This window comes from Dipodomys merriami, unplaced genomic scaffold (assembly GCF_024711535.1).
Source record: "Dipodomys merriami isolate MVZ:Mamm:240054 unplaced genomic scaffold, mDipMer1.0.p SCAF_94, whole genome shotgun sequence".
Taxonomy (NCBI): Eukaryota; Metazoa; Chordata; class Mammalia; order Rodentia; family Heteromyidae; genus Dipodomys; species Dipodomys merriami.
The window spans coordinates 4,155,392-4,169,665 of record NW_027206557.1 but is presented as its reverse complement, the minus strand read 5'-3'; the positions used below and the strand labels follow the sequence as shown (position 1 = coordinate 4,169,665).

The window sequence follows — 14,274 nt, the reverse complement described above, 5'->3', positions numbered from 1 at the left end:
TAACTAAAACTAAGATAACTAAACTGTGGGAGTAGAAAAGAAGCAGAAACTTGTTTGTGTAGCTCTTTATCTTTCATTTTCTTTTTCTCCCCAGTTGTCCTGCTACTTTCAGGATCCTAGAATTGTTTCATACTTTTTATTCAGGACTTGTAGTGCTCATCGATATAAAAGATACAACTAATAACCAGATTGAGATCTATCACTATATTTGATTTTAATACTTTTATTATGATAAAAAATGTTGCTATTACTCTTACATGGGCTAAATAAGCTGTGTGATTTACACTTAGCAAACCCTGAAATCATTATTGTCTCCATTTCAAAGATGAAGAAACAGAGGCTTATAGGGGCTAAGTGGTTTTTTTTTCCCACACAACTGGAAATCCAAGTGTGATCTCAGGTTGCCCCCAAGTCATAGCCAGCCATTTTATGCGGCCAGAGTTGGGCCAGAGTTGCAAACACTTCCATTACATGTAAGGATCACTCTTTCCTGGTCGACCCTGACACCTGTGTTTTTGTAGCTTTCAGCATCGATCAGGTCAGGTTGAAAGAGGTACTTAAACACCACAGGTTGAGATCTAATATTGCTTTGTATTGGTTATGGCGCCTGTGTTTGTTTAAAGGAAGTGGAAACAGGTGTGTGGGCCTTGATTCAATTAGTTGATGGAGAGGTACACACTGATCCATGGCCATTTTCAAGGAGAGATGCTGGCTGTGGTAATTCATCACTTTTCTGTCAGAACAAAGTAGAACATAATAGGAAATGATGTTCGGTTTCATAGGTGTGGGGCCTAGGCGCCTACGCAGGGGTTTTCAGCAAGCAGAGGCAACTGTTTGTGATGACAGCAGTGAAGATGCAGAGCTGCCTGCTTCAGGATCCCCAGTGGTTCCTGAGACAGCTGGAAGGAGAGGTGTCCTACAAACTCTTGCCAGCACTGTGGGCCTCATCCAATACAGGTCCTCTCCAAGGAAACTTTCCCTCCTCCTTTCAGAGATTAATTGAGTCTCTCTAGATCTTAAGGGTAGCCCAGAGAAAGATCTAGAATGGGCATCTTCTTTTCTGTGCCATGAGACACTCAATCCACTTTTGCAGACCAAGCATTGATGCTCACGTTGGTGTGTATAGCAATATGTAACTTATTCTTTCACTTATCTGCTGGCCATTCATGAGCCATTCTGGTCATTTGAAAACATAAATCAGGTACATTGATCTGAAACATTAAATAGGAGTTTTTGTTTAAAAGAATCTCCACAGACATTTAAATATATGTCCAGTTTCAATTCCTTACCAAGAGTTTTTGTATGTTTTTTTAATTGTAAAAATGCTGCAGAGGGGGTTACAGTTATGTGAGCAAAGTAATGAATACATTTCCTATTGAGCATTGTTGCCTCCTCCCTACCATCCCTTCCCTCCTACCTCCCACCTCCCCACCCCACCCCACCCACACCCCTGTGGAAGTTGTAAAGTTCATTTTCAACAGAGTGCTTTGTACCTCTCATTGTTACAATGTGTCAACCTATATCCTTATTTAAGCACTTTGTTTTTTTCCCTTCCCCTCCCCAAATTAGAGAAGTGTGTATATAAGATGCAGAGCACCGACATCAAATACAGTGAAAATAGGGGTTATATTGTGTGTGTGGGGGGGGAACATACAAAGAAACAAAAAAAATCACATAGTACATTATAAACATGTTAGAAACAATAGCAAGAAAGAAAAAAGATATTTGTGTCCCTATCTTGGGGTTCATTTCACTTAACATCATCTTATATGGTCGTATGTACATAGCTTTTGGCCTTTTCTCTTGTCCTACACAAGTACTAGTTATTGCAAATAAGGGAAACCATGGGACCAATGTTTCTTTGGGCTTGGCTTACTTTGCTTAATATAATTTTTTCCAAGTCTTTCCATTTCCTAATAATGGGGCAATGTCATTCTTTCCGATGGAGGCATAGAATTAATATGTGTGTGTGTGTGTATATAAATATATATGTGTGTGTATACACACACATACACACACACACACACAAAATCAAAAGCTATTATCATTACTAAAGGCACAGCAGTTCAGCCCAAAGCAGGAACGTCCCATCTTACCACTTTCTGGAGATACTGACAGTGAAAAATAACAAGAAAAGTAAGTGAAAGACACCAAGCACAAAGAGATACTATATTGCCTACCTGGAAATCCAAAGATCTACAAAAGATCTGCTAAGCAATCATGTTATTAGCAAGACAGTGAGATACTGGGTACATACATAAAAATTATATTTCCTTGATCAGAAATTGAAAGAGCACAAGGATGAACTATCCAAAGAGATACAGGGTATCAAACAAGAGATGCATGCAAAAATAGAAGCTGCACAAACCTCAGTAAGAAGTGAGATAAACGCCAAATTAGAGGTAATGCATACCTCATTGAGAGGTGAGATCAGTACTCTGAGAACCAACATTGAATCCATAAAGGGTTCCATTTCCTCCATGCAAACCACAATAGAAGCCACTGTCAACAGAGTCAATGAAATGGAAGGTAGAGTGTCAGATACAGAAGACAGAATACACCAACTGGACCAAAAAGTGACAGATATGGAAAAATCACTCAAATTAAACCAAAGGGATATTCAAGAGCAAGCAGATAATGCTAAAAAATTTAACCTTCGCATAATTGGAGTGGACGAAGGTGAGGAATTCCAGAGCAAGGGAATGCAACACCTATTTAACAATATAATCAATGAAAATTTTCCCCACCTCAAAAACGACCATCTTAACTACATCACAAAAGCTTATCGAACACCCAACAAGCAAGACTCCAGGAGAAACACTTCTAGACACATTATAGTAAAAATGATAGATCTGAATAATAAGGAAACAATCCTGCATGCAGCAAAAATGAAGAAGGAGCTATACTACAATGGGAAAAAAATAAGAATTACTGCAGATCTCTCCACACAAACAATGAATGCAAGAAAAGCCTGGGAAAGCACCATACGAGCCCTGAGAGCCAATAACTGCCAACCCAGACTGATCTACCCGGCAAAGCTAGCATTCACATTTGATGGAGAACTGAAAACTTTTAATAGCAAAGAAAAACTAAATGAATACATAAACATTAAGCCAGCATTACAAAGAATTCTAAGAGGGGGGACACAACCTGAAGAAAGCAGCCAGGAACTGGGGCCTGCCCCAAACAGGCGTTACTCAAAGTCTAACTGAGCAAGCACAGGAGGAAAGGAAAAAAGAAAAACTTAGGAAAATGGAATGGCAGGGACAACAATGCATCTCTCTATACTTTCTCTTAATATAAATGGGCTGAATTCGCCAATTAAAAGAAAACGAACTGAGGACTGGATAAGAAAACAAGACCCATCCATCTGTTGCCTTCAGGAGACCCACCTCTCAGCCAAACATACAAACAAACTCAGAGTGAAGGGGTGGAAAAGGATCTACCAATCAAACGCCCCCAGTAAGAAAGCAGGTGTAGCTATCCTGATATCTGACAAAATAAACTTTTCATTAAAATCAGTACAGAAAGACAAGGACGGACACTACATATTAATAAAGGGAACAATCCAAGAGGAGGATATAACCATCATCAACTTATATGCCCCAAATATTGGTGCACCCAGATATGTCAAACAAATGCTCTCAAACTTACAGAATAAAATAGATCCCAATACGATAATACTAGGAGACTTTAACACACCACTCTCACCAAAGGACAGGTCTACCAACCAGAGGATTGGCAAAGAAGCTACCGAATTAAGAGAGGCCATACTTCAAGCGGAATTAACTGACATCTACCGAGTATTTCACCCTAAAACAACACAGTACACATTCTTCTCAGCAGCTCACGGAACTTTCTCCAAAATAGACCATGTCATAGTTCATGCAAGGAACTTAAGCAAATACAAAGGGATCGACATAATCCCCTGTATCCTATCTGACCACAGTGGAATCAAGCTAGCTCTCAATAACAAACCGCAGAAATTACTCTAATACATGGAAATTGAACAGCACACTCCTTAACAATGCCTGGATAACAGAAGAGATCAGAGAAGAAATAAAGCATTTCCTACAACTCAATGAAAATGAAAATACCTCACAAAGAAACTTGTGGGACACAGCAAAAGCAGTCCTGAGGGGCAAATTTATTGCCCTCAGTGCCCACATCAAAAGAATGGAGACAGACCAAGTAAATAATCTCATGTTGCAATTAAAACAGCTAGAAAAACAAGAAAAAATGGGACCTAAAGCTACTAGACGAAGCCAGATAACCAAATTAAAAGCAGAGATTAACCAATTAGAAAATCAGAAAACCATAACCAAAATAAACCAAACAAAAAGCTGGTTCTTTGAAAAAATAAACAAAATTGATGGCCCTTTGGCTAGATTAATTTAAAAAAGAAGAGAGGAAACCCATATTAATAGGATTAGGGATGCCACGGGAAACATCACCACACGTACCCAAGATATCCAAACAATTCTAACCGACTACTTTCAAAAGCTATACTCTCTAAAGGAAGAAAATCGGGCAGAAATGGATGCATTTTTAGAGAAATACAAGTTGCCCAAACTGAGCAAAGAAGAAGTTAACCAATTAAATAAGCCAATATCCTATAATGAGATACAGGAAGCTATCAAAAGTCTTCCAACAAAAAAAAGCCCAGGACCAGATGGATTCACAGCAGAATTCTATAAGACCTTTAAACAAGAACTAATACCCATACTCCTCAAGCTCTTCAGAGAAACAGAGAAGGAAGGAGCTATCCCAAACTCATTCTACGAAGCCAATATCACACTCATCCCCAAACCAGGCAAAGACCCAACCAAAAAGGAGAATTACAGGCCAATCTCCTTGATGAACACAGATGCAAAGATCCTTAACAAGATTCTAGCTAACAGAATCCAGAAACACATAAAAAAATAATTCACTATGACCAGGTAGGCTTCATCCCAGAGACACAGGGATGGTTTAACATACGTAAGTCAATAAATGTAATCCAACATATCAACAGAGCCAAGGTCAAGAATCACATGATTATCGCTACAGATGCAGAAAAGGCCTTTGACAAAATTCAACATTCATTCATGCTAAAAGCTCTGGAGAAAATAGGAATAGAAGGAACATTTCTAAAAACAATAAAAGCCATTTATGACAGACCAATAGCCAATATTATACTTAATGGGGAAAAGCTACAACCAATTCTCCTAAAATCAGGAACAAGGCAAGGATGCCCACTGTCTCCACTCCTCTTCAATATAGTCCTAGAACCCTTAGCCAGGGCAATAAGGCAAGAAAAAGACATTAAAGGGATCCGCATAGGGAAAGAAGAAGTTAAACTATCCCTTTTTGCAGACGACATGATACTATACCTCCACGATCCCAAAAACTCCATCCCCAAACTCTTAGAAATCATAAATCACTTCGGCAAAATAGCAGGATACAAAATAAACCCACAAAAATCAGTTGCCTTCCTATACACTGATAATGTACAGGAAGAGAGGGAAATAAAGGGAGCAACCCCATTCACAATAACCTCCCAAAAAATAAAATATTTAGGCATTAACCTAACCAAAGATGTAAAAGAACTATTTAATGAGAACTATAAAAAGTTAAAGAAAGAAATTGCAGAAGACACTAGGAAATGGAAAGACCTCCCATGTTCCTGGATAGGCCGACTTAATATAGTAAAGATGGTAATACTTCCAAAACTAATATACAAATTCAACGCAATTCCTATTAAAATCCCAATGACGTACATCACTGAAATACAGAAAACAGTCCAAAAATTCATATGGAACAACAAAAGACCTAGAATAGCCAAAACAATTCTAGGGGATAAAGACAATATGGGAGGGCTATCCATACCGAACTTCAAACTCTACTACAGAGCTATAATAACAAAGACAGCATGGTACTGGCACAAAAACAGACCCGAAGACCAATGGAACAGAATAGAAGATCCAGAAATAAATCCACAGGCCTACAGCCAGCTGATATTCGACAAAGGAGCCAAAGACATACAATGGAAGAAACACAGCCTCTTCAACCGCTGGTGCTGGGAAAACTGGGCAGCCACATGCAGAAAACTAAAAGTGGACCCCAGCCTATCACCATGCACCAACATCAACTCAAAATGGATTAAAGACCTTAACATTAAACCTGAATCTCTGAAACTACTGCAGGACAGAGTAGGAGAGACACTTGAACTAATAGGCACAGGAAGGAACTTCCTGAACAGAGTCCCAGGGTCACAACAAATTGGAGAGAGACTCGACAAATGGGACTACCTTAAAATAAAAAGCTTCTGCACAGATAAAGCTATCGCAACCAAGCTAGAAAGACAACCAACTAATTGGGAAAAAATATTTACCAGCAATATATCAGACAAGGGGTTAACATCCTGTATATACAGGGAACTCAAGAAACTAATCCCTCCCAAACCCAACAAACCAATTACTAAATGGGCAAGGGAACTAAAGAGGGACTTCTCAAATGAAGAAATAAAAATGGCAAAGAAACATGAGGAAATGTTCATCATCCCTGGTGGTGAAGGAAATGCAAATAAAGACAACCCTGAGATACAACCTTACCCCAGTCAGAATGTCCCACATCCACAAATCAGCCAACGACAAATGCTGGAGGGGATGTGGAGAACGAGGAACGCTATTACACTGCTGGTGGGAATGTACACTCATACAACCACTTTGGAAAGCAGTCTGGAGGGTCCTTAGAAAGCTAAAGATTGACCTCCCTTACGACCCAGTCATACCACTTCTAGGCATCTACCCTGAACAACAGGAACCAATATACAAGGACACGTGCACCTCCATGTTTATTGCAGCACTGTTTGCAATAGCTAGGATATGGAAACAACCTAGATGCCCCACCACAGATGAATGGATCCAAAAATTGTGGTATCTATACACAATGGAATATTATGCAGCCATTAGAAATGACAAAATAATGGCATTTGCAGGGAAATAGATGGAGCTAGAAGGAATCATGTTGAGCGAGGTAAGCCAAGAACGAAGAGACAAACAGTACATGGTCTCCCTGATAAGTGGATGATGAATCCCAAATGTTAGGTGATATGACAAAACTAACAGGACTTAAGAAACAAAGAACTCCCACTCATCTGGTTGAACCACTACTAAATATCCCCATGCTGCTGATCACATATATGGTATATAACATATGAGCACCGTTATATATTACAGACTGTGATAGACAATTTGCTCCAGGAAAGTTAGAATGAACTTGTGACTTTAAATGAGCATCATTATTCCACAATACTGTGAATTTCCGGAAATTAAGTAATCACTTAATCACAATCAAAAAAAAAAAAAGAACCTTGGGGAAGGGAGGGAGGGAGGGGATGGTAGGGGGAAAACAATGGAGGGGGTAACAATGTTCAAGAGGAAGTGTACTCATTACCTCACTCATGTAACTGTAACCCTCTGTATAGTATCTTTACAATAAAAAAATAATAAAAATAAAAAAAATAAAAACAAAAAAAATTATATTTCCACATGCTACCAATGAATTCAGAAAAAAATAAAATAAACTCCAATAGAGATTATAGCAAACTTACAAATTCTTATATGTAAGTCTAGGAAAATAGGCAAAGGGATTTTGTTTTGTTTTAACTAAAACCTAGAAGGTAGATTTCATGTGTCTGCCATCTTTCTGCAGGTATGACTTATACATGAGCTAAATCACTTGAAAGGAGGACAAGATTGTTTTGGGTATGGTCTCAAAGGTCTCAGTCCATGGTGGTTTGGCCCTGCTGCTTTTGGGGTAGTATTTGTATCATCTCAAAAGCATGCGGCAAGGAAAGCTGTTCATCTCATGGCAGCTATAAAGCAAATAGAAGAAAGGGGCAGAGCTAGGCATTGCCTCTGAGGACATGCCAACAATAATCTCACTTCATCTCAACCCATAAAGACTGGCCTATAGGCTGGCAACCAAGCCTTTAACAAATGGTCTTTTGTTAAAGGGGACATTCAAGATCCAAACTATAGCAGCTTATTAAGCAACCCATAGAGATTCTAGCTTTATCTCAAATTTATTGAGAAGCCATTGAGGGGTTAAAACAGGACATTGATATGTCATGAAGTGTTTTAGGGAGAAATTCTGGCTAGCTTGTGGACATGAAAGGAGAGTACGAGCGAGCGAGCAAGCGAGAGAAAGAGAGAGAGAGAGAGAGACAGACAGACAGACAGAGAGAGAGAGAGAGAGAGAGAGAGAGAGAGAGAGAGAGAGAGAGAGCGCCAAGAGCTTTTTGCTATAGTTTAAACAATACTCAGGAATATGGATTCTATTGCTTTCTCCTCTTTTTTCTTCCTTTTCTCTTCCCTTCCCTTTCCTTCCTTTCCCTTTTTCTCTTCTTTTCTTTTTTTTCCTTTCCCATCACTTCTTTTGTTCAAAAACTAAAGACAAGGTTACTTGATGCTTAGCAGGATATTTCTTGTGAATTGTTATACAAAAAGCCACTTAGCCCAAATATGTGAACTGGTCTTAATGTTCAGTGGTCACAAAAGAATAGTCTATTGAATGCAAAGTTGATGCTACTCTTACACAATTAGTGTTTATGGAGGGAGTTTTGTCTCAATTTAGTATCTAAACCCACTTCTTCCTCCAAAAACTAAGTGAGATGAAATGTGGGGCACCCCTTCTGTCTAGGACAACCCTTTCCCCCATGACTGGCTGGCTGAGAGCAGCTCAGTGCCATAGCCACCTCGCCAACTCCAGCCTTTAGTGTATCTTCAGAAGGAGCACAATGGAGCATCTCCAGGGAAACAATGCATCAGACTCCTGATTTGGCCTCAGGGTGGTACAGACGAAAGTGGGTGGCACAGAATAGTCAGGCTTTGTTAGGTCATTACTCACGTAATGAGATTGGAGCGCTGCTATTCACCATGATTTTTAGTGGGCAATTTCACCGCGACTGAATTACTGCCTACAGACACTTGAATGATCAAATAGCATTAAAAAGAAAAAGAAGACAGAACACCACTTACTTTCTCCAGCCCCTAGTCTTTTATATTTTCACTTTATGATGGAGGAGATGTGCATAGAAGGTGACTGTGCTCAGCCTGGAGATGTTCATGTGTGGCACCTACAAACCGCCCCCCCCACACACACACACTCAACCACCAAGCCTGTCACAGTCCTCAGGGAGCTCTCCACAGGACCCAGACATTTCTAGTCAGGGGCCCATCAACCTTGACAGTAGGAGTGATCTGACACCTTGTCTTGTAAGCCAGCCCTAAACCCTCAGTACCACAGGTCCACTTCTCTTATCAAATCAAGCCAGGCTTACCGGCTAGTGACAGATCTGTTCATCAATTCTAGATATTCTGTGTTTGCAATTTCTTCCAGGTTCTTGCCTATGCTGTACATCTTCCTATGGACTCTGTGGTGTCCCTAATCCCTCTGACACCTCTCGTCCCATTACAGCTTAGATGTTAGAGAGGTCTGAGTATGCTTTAAAATATATTCACAGGTAACTTTAGAACTGCAAGCCCAAGTCCTGACTCCATCATGTCTTGGGCCGAATGCTCTGCCTCAGCACAGAGCCAAGAACTGACCCAGAAGACCTTAGCTTGAACCTCTGGAATCCATGAAGGACCATAGAACATTTACTTGGTTTCCAAGTCTTTCCCTTAGCCCTACTACCTTGGATGCAGTCTCTATAGGAGCACTACAACTCAGACAAGGTGCCCTGAGTCCTAAGGACAATGCTCTACCCTGTCCCTGCCTGTCCCATGTGACTACACCTCCATACTCAATACCTGATTGACACCTGGATGGAACAGAGGGGAATAGTCTAGGAAGTAGTGGTCAACCAGGCTGAGAGGATGTAGTTGGTTCAGGCAAGCCCTGACTTTTGCTGTGATATTCAAAACCATCCTTAAAGGCAATACTTGCCTTTTCCTGGATGGCTGATGAAATGTGAAAAAAGACTTTCTGAACCACTGACCAAGATGAGGTATGACCCACTTAGCACCAATCATCTTACCTAACCTAAGTGAGTATTGAGGCTAGTGAAACAATGTGCTCCTTTCCTAGCTCCAGCTCAGAGGCAGCCCCTCTAACCACACCTCTGGATCATCATGCACCCCTAGGTCCCTCCTAGGTGAGCATTCTGGAACAGTCTGCCCAGCCAGGGGACACTAGACAGCTGGGAGGAGCCAGCTGAATTCTGCACGCCAACTTGCCAGAAACAGAGGGGCTGACCTTCTCGCTGGCAAAAGGAAGAAAATTTCCTTTATGAAAATAGGAATACAAGGCATGTGATTTTCTTGAAATCAAGTGCAGAAGTTACAGTTGCTATTTTAAATCCATGCTGGGTTTGAAATTTGCTTTCACATATTCCTAAGTTGGGTGTCATTTTTCATACACTTTAAGCCAAAGAAATAAAGTCCTAAAACCAAGAAAGTAAGAAAGTAAGAAAGGAAGGAAGGAAGGAAAAAAAGAAAGAAAGAAAGAAAGAAAGAAAGAAAGAAAGAAAGAAAGAAAGAAAGAAAGAAAGAAAGAAAGAAAGAAAGGAAAGAAAGGAAAGAAAGAAAGAAAGAAAGGAAAGAAAGAAAGAAAGAAAGAAAGAAAGAAAGAAAGAAAGAAAGAAAGAAAGAAAAGAAAGAAAGAAAGAAAGAAAGAAAGAAAGAAAGAAAGAAAGAAAGAAAGAAAGAAAGAATCCTTTTTCCGCATTATAAAAACTGTCAACACTTTTCCAGAAGCTCACAGCAAGTTAAAGAACTGGCTTATTAATATTGCGTGGCACAATTCAAATATGATAACCCTGCATATCTAAATACTTCTCTCTCTGAGTAACAGAAGCTTTAAACTCTATTGCATGCACCTTAAACTTCCATGTGACCTCTGGGAAAATAGACATACTCACTCGCTCAGGGTTATGTGGCTCTGCCTGTGCTCTGCCTGCTGCTGCCACCATCTGGTGGCTGATACCTATTCCATGTAGATTCTTCCAACAGGGGTGGGAATGGGGGTGGGAGGGGAGGGCTTATACAAACATTAGCACCCACATTTGATAGCTGGGGCTGCACCATGAGGGACCAGGCTTGGTTCTTTATAGTGATTCCTCTCTTATGGAGAATGATCAGAATCCAGGTAGTTCTCATGTGTGGAAAGAAGCAAGCTAGGGAAGAGGGCGGCCCTGTTCATTCTGCTGTGCTCTGAGCAGTAAGCAGTGACCCAAGCAAAGCTAGCTGCCTCTTAGTGATGGCAGGCTGTACAGGAGAAAGTATTTACAGCATGGTATTGTCTTTAAGACTCTTATTAATTGAAAATCAGAGGAACTATGATAAATTGATATCCAAGCAAAGCTATGGAGTCACAACTGAGGAAAAGCCACACATGACTTCTTCACTGTTCTACTGAGTGTCATCACCATTTTTTTTAATGTAAACCAGATGTCCAGATTGGAGAACATGTGACTCAAAAGAAAATCAAGTGGATTTTAAAGAGCAAGCAAAGGGCCAGATCCATTTTATTAATGCAGAAGAGGAGGAGAGTCTGAAGCAGGAGGATGGACCAGTAGAAAGGCAGCTGGACATGCACACTTACTAAAGGGAAACCTGGAATCCTCAGAAGATTTGCTCTTGAATACTATGTGGCACTGGCCAGTGACATGAAAGCCTTTGGATGGCATTGGTCCCCAAAGAAATGCAAATTAAGCCCTCAGCGAGATGTCACTTCCTGTTAATCCAAATGGCTGCAACAGGTAAAAGAGCAGATATTGAGTGCATGCAAAAGGACTAGGTCATCCGTGCATTGTTGATCTGTGTCAAAAGTACAGTCAATCTGGAAAACAACTTGGCAATTTCTTATTAAACATGCGAGTACCATACAAATGAACATGTGTACTCTTGCAAATGTATCCCAGAATAATTAAACCTTACATGCACAGAACTACATGCTACTAGCACAATCATTTGCAATAGAAGAAGCTTGAATCATCCTGGTTAGGCTAACTGTGGCATATTTATCACATAGAATATCTCCCAGTCACAAAGAATGAACTAGCAATACAACAATCTCAATAACTCATCAGAGAATTAAGCTGATATGAATGATTATGTACTATATAGTTTCATTTATGTATCATTCTTGAAGTGACAAAATTTTAGCACTAGAGAGCCAAATAGTGATTGCCAGCCATTATTGTGGAGGGTGGCAAGGTAGGAGGGGGGGACCAAAGTTGTAAAATAACAGTAAGAGGGATTTCTGTATTGTTGGAAATTAAGTATTCTGTCTGTAGCCATGGTAAATGCACTCAAATGAAACTGTATAGAACTTACATACACAAACACAGAGACACACCCACACACCCACACCCACACACAACTGGAAAATCTGATTGTGTTAGGCCAATATCAATGTCCTGATTAAGATATTGTGGTAGTCACCAATTATTTCAGAAAATATCACCACTGAGGAAAACTAAGTAGAATATGCAAGGGCACTATCTTCCTGTATATTGTGAATATATATGTGAATCTATAATTATCTCTGAAGTGCCTGAAGTAAATGAAATCTAAAAGAATGAATATGCTCCATATTCCTTCCGATGAAATGAATAGATACGATCAGATTTTCTAGTAAAGTAACTCAAACACTCCCCTATTAGGACGAGCTCAAATGTGTTCAGAGCTACCCACCACAGAGACATTGGTGCTGATTTACAGAAATTATTGACCTAAGACAGTGAATTCCTTCTCCGAGAAGCTGATGAAGACAATGAAAGAGATGAGCAAGACTTTTGAGGTAAGTCCAGCCCACTAATATTTAATATTTTCTCTGTGTCTGTATTTCTCTGTCTCTTTCTGTCTCTCTCTGTGAATCCCACAAAGTATTTCCTAGATTGAGTGTGAAAGGAAATTCTTGCACGTGGATGTTATAAGTAGAAATTGCCGGGAATAAGTCATCTGGGGATGTTCATTGCTGTCAATTCATAAGTATAGAATCTGCGGTTTAAATGAAAGCGTATTCTTTCCAGGCTCCTTACCATTAGGTATCCCGACGGGGAATGAAGCTGGATGCTGATCTGGCTATACATCAGAGGACTTGTGGCTCTACAAATCATGTCATGGACACAGTGGTTCCCTGCACTTACAAGTGAGTGCTGCAGGCCAAGGGCCATGACTTCAGCCCTGCATACACAGCCCTGCTGTTTACAGCTCTCTGAGGTATAGACTTACATGACCATCTGCCAACTCAGGGGCTGTTTACATTTGGCTTAAAAGGCAGAGGGATCCGATCAATTAAAGTATGTAGAAAGCCCTGGAAACACCACCAACAGCCGCCTCCGGAACCTGGGAGAGGCGCCTGTGTCTGCCCAAAGAGGAATGAAACTCATACTCTCCAAAAACTTCTTGCCTGTGGAAAACTAGATGACCCAATTGTTTGTTTAAAACCACAGCTCCTCTAAAAAGCCTCAGTGATACCTCCGTCATATAAAATTGGAAATTAATTTATTTACAAGTTTGATTTCATACAGATTTGTAGCCTTTGCTTTATGCAAGCTGCAAATTAAGACCCCCCCATTTGCCAATCAAGTTTCTGATAAAAGGATAGTATCAGAATATCTAAAGCATTTTGAAAATTCAACGATAAAAAATTCGATCCAATTAGAAAGGGATAGGGGTAGGGGAAAGGCTTTCTTTGCCAGGTACTGTTCCAGATGTTCTTCGGTGAGCAGAGTGGCTAAGAGCATGGACTTAACACCCAGGTGTTGGATGCAGACCTCCACTTTGCTGTGTGAGAGTTGGGCAGGTGACATAGCTACTCTGGGCCCCAGTTTCTGTGGTCTGGTGGGTCTGGTGAGCAATGCCTTCATCATAGGGTTGTTTTAAGGTTTAAATGAGTCAATACATGCAGTGTTTGGAAGGACGTCTGGAGTTAATATCATATTAGCAGCTACTACTGGTCTGCCCAACTCCTAATAATATTCAGAGACAATGAGGGAGCGTTGTAGATGCTCTAAATTTAAACACAAATCTAAGGCAAGTCACTCTGTCTCAGTTTCCATGTCTGCACTGTTTCTAGATTGCTACTGGCAGTCAAAGATGTACTGCTTTGTGTTTCTCTGGGCTGCACACTCCAGACTCCAAGCAGGACTCCATGTGCTGTTCTGTACTGTGCGGAGAGTGCTCTGGCCCATACTACCCCCCTCTCCATCCCCCTTGCCCTGGTGCCTGAGAAGCAGATCATCTCCATGGCAACAGCAGCAGCTGATCCCTAGATAAGAGG

At 40.5% G+C, this 14,274-nt stretch overlaps 1 protein-coding gene across 1 annotated transcript in view; it reads left to right on the top strand.

The window, feature by feature from the left end:
• Itprid1 (ITPR interacting domain containing 1) overlaps window positions 1–14,266 on the top strand; it is a 74,042-nt gene extending 59,776 nt beyond the window's left edge. The window contains exons 14-16 of the mRNA XM_070014228.1: window positions 12,727–12,789; window positions 13,037–13,140; window positions 14,071–14,266. Coding sequence (XP_069870329.1) covers window positions 12,727–12,789; window positions 13,037–13,140; window positions 14,071–14,266 — 363 coding nt within the window. The remainder of the gene's footprint in view (window positions 1–12,726; window positions 12,790–13,036; window positions 13,141–14,070) is intronic.
• The last annotated feature ends 8 nt before the right edge of the window (window positions 14,267–14,274 follow it).